This window comes from Protomyctophum bolini (genome assembly GCF_963924005.1).
Source record: "Protomyctophum bolini genome assembly, chromosome: 22".
In the NCBI taxonomy this organism is placed as follows: Eukaryota; Metazoa; Chordata; class Actinopteri; order Myctophiformes; family Myctophidae; genus Protomyctophum; species Protomyctophum bolini.
The window spans coordinates 13,383,640-13,388,616 of record NC_137883.1 but is presented as its reverse complement, the minus strand read 5'-3'; the positions used below and the strand labels follow the sequence as shown (position 1 = coordinate 13,388,616).

At 47.6% G+C, this 4,977-nt stretch overlaps 1 protein-coding gene across 1 annotated transcript; it reads left to right on the top strand.

Annotated features, from left to right (window-relative positions):
* Window positions 1-3,367: 3,367 nt before the first annotated feature.
* LOC308309633 (selenocysteine lyase-like) lies at window positions 3,368-4,585 on the top strand (the record flags this gene model as incomplete). Its single annotated transcript, XM_080755543.1, has 1 exon — window positions 3,368-4,585. One exon carries the CDS (start codon window positions 3,368-3,370, stop codon window positions 4,583-4,585), a length of 1,218 nt encoding a protein of 405 aa, XP_080611669.1.
* Between the last annotated feature and the right edge of the window lie 392 nt (window positions 4,586-4,977).

The following is a 4,977-nucleotide window of genomic DNA, read 5'->3' as shown; positions in this document are numbered from 1 at the left end:
TTAATCTTCTTGTTTGCTTGGTTAGACTAGCACTCCGAACGGCTTGTCATGGCAGCTAGGTTCCAACCGAAATGGACTTCCTCTTCCTCTTCAAAATAAGAGCTCCTTGCAATGTCTAGTAATTTATTGACAAATTGTCAATATATTATTATTTAGTCTTAGTTTTAGCCCTGGGGGCTTGTGGTTAAGCATTAAGGCATTAAATAAGACACAGAGCATTAGGAGAGTGCAAAAGAAACATATTGTTAAAGGACATTTAAGTATATGATAATAAATACTGGCAGTGTGCAGAGCTATATGAGTATATGGCACTGATCGCTTCAGCAGTTTGTCAAATTATCTCTGGGCGCACAGAGACAGAGCCACGTAGTGGAAACGAGTTCAAATAAAACAAAGAAAAACTCAGAAAAAGGCAGTGGCAAATAGAAAGCTCTTTGAATCAACACTATTGAGAGTTGTAGCAGGTGTGCAATTTTCTGGTGGTGCAAAAATAAAAATAAATAAAAAAGTGAACACTGCTTCTTCACATGTAGTTCTAAGTCTGGGTTCAGAAAGCAGACATGTCCCTGACGACCTGAGAAGTCTGGATTGTTCATTATGTATCACAAGATCAGACATGCTGCTGCGTAACAGTAGTATTTTGAAATCAATTCTCTAACAGACAGGGGGCCAGTGAAAAGATCTGAGAACTGTAGTGATATAATCCACTTTCAAGCAGCATGCAGTGTTCTGAGTCAACGCACTGCAGCTGTCCGATCGATCTTTTTCATCAGGGAGCCCGTTAAAGACACTATTACAGTAGTGGAGTCTACTGAAGATGAATGCGTGGACATGTTTTTCTAAATTCTGCACAGACACAAGTGACAAGTCCTTTAATCCTCGATATATATTCTTAGGTTGATCGTTGTGGTTGTTGAAATTCAGGTCTGCAAGTCCGTGACTGCACCAATATGTCTAGCTTGTTCGGGCTGTAGTTTTTAACGATAGCAACTGGCTCTATGCACACACAATAACTCTTTCTTCTTCCGGGACCTTTCCCTACTTCCTTCACAAGTGTTACCCATAAATGGTAAATTGTGGATTTTTATAGCGCTTTACAGAGATTGTGCATTACATTCGCCCATTCACACACCGATGCTGGAGGAAACCATGCAAGGCACAAACCTGCACATCGGGAGAAATGAGGGCATCAGAGTCTTGCTCAAGGACACTTCAACATTAACTCTGGCTCATTCGTACACCCTTTGGGAGTTAAATTAACAGGAAGGGTTTTACAGTGTGCCAGCCATGTTCCAGCCATCAGGTTCGAGTCGGTTCTTGTGAGGATGGCACGCTGTGTGTTTAATTATCTCCGTCAACAGGCCGTCTGTGATATCTGCTGCGTACGGAACAGATGCTTCTGTTGACTCCAGACAGTTGATGTGATGCCTGCCCAGATCAATATAATAGTCAACATGTGGTCATGATACCCGATGGAGATTGAGAGGAGGGCAGCGTCGTTTAATAGGAGATTGATAACGTGCCAAAGGAGAGATGGAACCCTATCAATCAAAACCTTGGGTTCCTAAATTGCCTGTCATTGCCTCGGCCCCGACGAGGCAGATGAGTGTGCTCTGGGTTCTGGTCCCAGTTGATTCCCAGTTTCAGACTGTCCAGTATGACATATGGATGTCTTTAACATCTGGCCTCAGATCAGTCATCATGCTGTCTGTCCCGCTTGGTTACTGGTATTGTTCCACTGCACCTCTGACAAGCTGGCCGTGGATCAGATGGAATCACACACACACACACACAGGGAACGTTCTGGGATTCCACACAATGACTTTGGGAATATGATGATTCAGCACAAAAGCTTTTTTTCCCCCATCGTTTTCTTTGGCTTCGTTCTTGATAACTAATCAACTTGAACAAATACATTGTTTTGTCTTTAGTTATCTTTCTTCTGTCATGAAAACAATGAATGTGCTTTAATGTGAGGCTCAAGCATGATTGAAGCATGATGAGTGATCTTGAACCAGGACAACGGCACCAGCACAACTTTATAATTTACAAAGAGCTAGTTATTTCTTTGAGGGGCGCTAGCTCTATGCCCAGCTTTGTGTGTTTGTGTGTACCCCATAGCGATGATTTGATTGGCTGAGCAATGTGTGTACCCCTGAGCCACAGGAGGTGAGAACAGAAAAGTGAAGACGCCAATTGTGATTAACAAGAGTTAAGAGTTACTAACAAGAGTTAGGTAACTGGTCCATTTGGATACCATTATACACTCTCAGTTAGGTAACTGGTCCATTTGGATACCATTGTACACTCTCAGAGTTAGGTAACTGGTCCATTTGGATACCATTATACGCTCTCAGAGTTAGGTAACTGGTCTATTTGGATACCATTATACACAGTCAGAGTTAGGTAATTGGTCCATTTGGATACCATTGTACACTCTCAGAGTTAGGTACAGTAACTGGTCTATTTGGATACCATTATACACTCTGAGTTAGGTAACTGGTCTATTTGGATACCATTAAACACTCTCAAAGTTAGGTAACTGGTCTATTTGGTTACCATTGTACACTCTCTCAGAGTTATCGCAAACGGTCACCTCTTTAACCGTCAGCTTGCCTGGTCGAAGTGTCGAAGTGTGCTCGAGCAAGACACTTAACCGCTAATATTTCCCACCTGCTGAGGGAAAGTAGAATATTTCCCTTGCCCTGGGGACCAGAAAATACTCTCCCCTTAACACTGAGGATTTTACTGTCCTCTAAAAAACCCATCCTTACAGCCGTACTCGGGGTTCGAATTGTAGCAAAAAACAAATTGTGTGAATCTCGGGATCCACATAGAAATAGCGTGGCTCCAGTGTGTCCATGCAGCCTGTGACATTAGTAATCTATGACGTCAGTGATTTACTGTATGACATATGATTCCAAATTTGGGAAATATTTCAGCACGATCACAGCCACATTAATGAACGAATGACAGACACACTGAAACACACACACACACACACACACACACACACACACACACACACACACACACACAGACAGACTCTTTCATAGATGGCTAGCCTCCGGCAGAGCTATGACGTGGGTTACATTTTCTTAACCACTTACACACTATATACTTCATGGTACAACCAATAATGAAAATATGTACATAAAGTATCCACAACACGTCACATCACAAATTGTGAATTTAATTAATACATAGAAAATGAGGTCAACCCAGTGGTGTTGCAAGTGCTGCTGTCTAGCTGATCACTGCCACTGATGCATCGTTTTACAAGGTTACTATGGCTGACCAACAGAATGACATCACATTTCTAGAAAGCAATGCGTCGGTTGGCCGTAGCTTCTCTCCGCATTCTGGGATGAACGTGGACAGAATCTACATGGACTATAACGCCACCACGCCGCTGGATCCAGAGGTGATCCAGGCCGTCACTGAAGCCCTGCAGAAAGCGTGGGGAAACCCCAGCAGTAACCATGTCGCAGGAGTCAAGGCCAGAGACATCATCGATCGGTCCCGGGAGAATGTAGCGAGGATGGTCGGGGGGAAAGCGGAAGACATAATCTTCACTTCGGGCGGAACCGAGGCCAATAACCTGGTGTTCCACACCGCCGTGGAGCACTACAGACGAAGCCGCGAGGCCGCGGAACAGACCGGAGGACGGAGACGGCGGCGGCCTCACATCATCATCTCCAACGTGGAACACGACTCGGTCGAGCTGACGGCCCGACACCTGGCGAGAGGCGGCAGGGCGGACGTGACCCGCGTGCCTGTTTCCAAGGCAACGGGCCGGGTGGAGGTGGAGGACGTCGTGGCTGCCGTGCGCCCCTCCACCTGTTTGGTCTCCGTCATGCTGGCCAACAACGAGACGGGAGTCTGCATGCCGGTTCGAGACATCTGCCGGAGGATAAAGGCTCTGAACGGTCGACGTCCGCGTCTCAGAATCCTCCTTCACACTGACGCCGCCCAGGCTCTAGGCAAGATCCAGGTAGACGCCCGCGACCTGGAAGTAGACTACCTTACCATCGCGGGACACAAGTTCTACGCGCCACGGGTCGGCGCCCTGTACGTGAGCGGCCCCAGAACGAAAACGCCGGTGTACCCGATGCTGTTCGGAGGAGGGCAAGAGAGGAATTTGAGACCAGGTACCGAAAACACGCCGATGATCGCCGGTTTGGGAAAGGCCGCAGAGCTGGTGACCGCCAATCTGTCGCGGTACGAGTGTCAGATGCGAAGCACTAGACTTTACCTGGAAGAGCGGCTGAGGGCCGTTCTGGGAGAGGACATGGTCCGCTTTAACGGCCATTTCCCCGGCTCCGACACGCTCCCCAACACGTGCAACGGCCAGAAGGTACTGTCCCATTGCACGAGGCTGCTGGCCAGCGTCGGCGCCGCCTGCCACTCGCACGGCGACGGAGACACTAGACATTCCCACATTCTGCTGAGCTGCGGCGTCCCCCCGGGCGTGGCCGCCAACGCCCTTCGACTGAGCTTGGGACGGGACACTACGCGTGCAGATGTGGACGCAGTGGTGGAAGACCTGAGGGACACGGTTCAGCTGTTGGAACAAACACACTGACTATACAGTATAGTCATGTAAACTGCTTTTCATTCATTGATAATGTTTGGGGAAAGTTAGTGAATTGAGCATGAATGTATGTATGCACTTTCCTGGAGAATGCCGACATTGAAGAATGGACAACCTTGAAATGTATGGATGCATGGATTAACTGATGGTGATGGATCGACAGACGGACGGACCGATGGCTTGCTTTACTGTGCTGAAAGACCATGTTGCTGGCTTGTTAAAAAGGTACAGGGCCAGCCGGCATATGCAGTTGATAATAACACACACACGCACACGCACACACACACGCACACGCACACGCACACGCACACACACACACCTCTTTCTCCCCCCCTCTCTCTCCAGCACACACTCACTCACTCACTCGTCACTCCAAGTCCCCT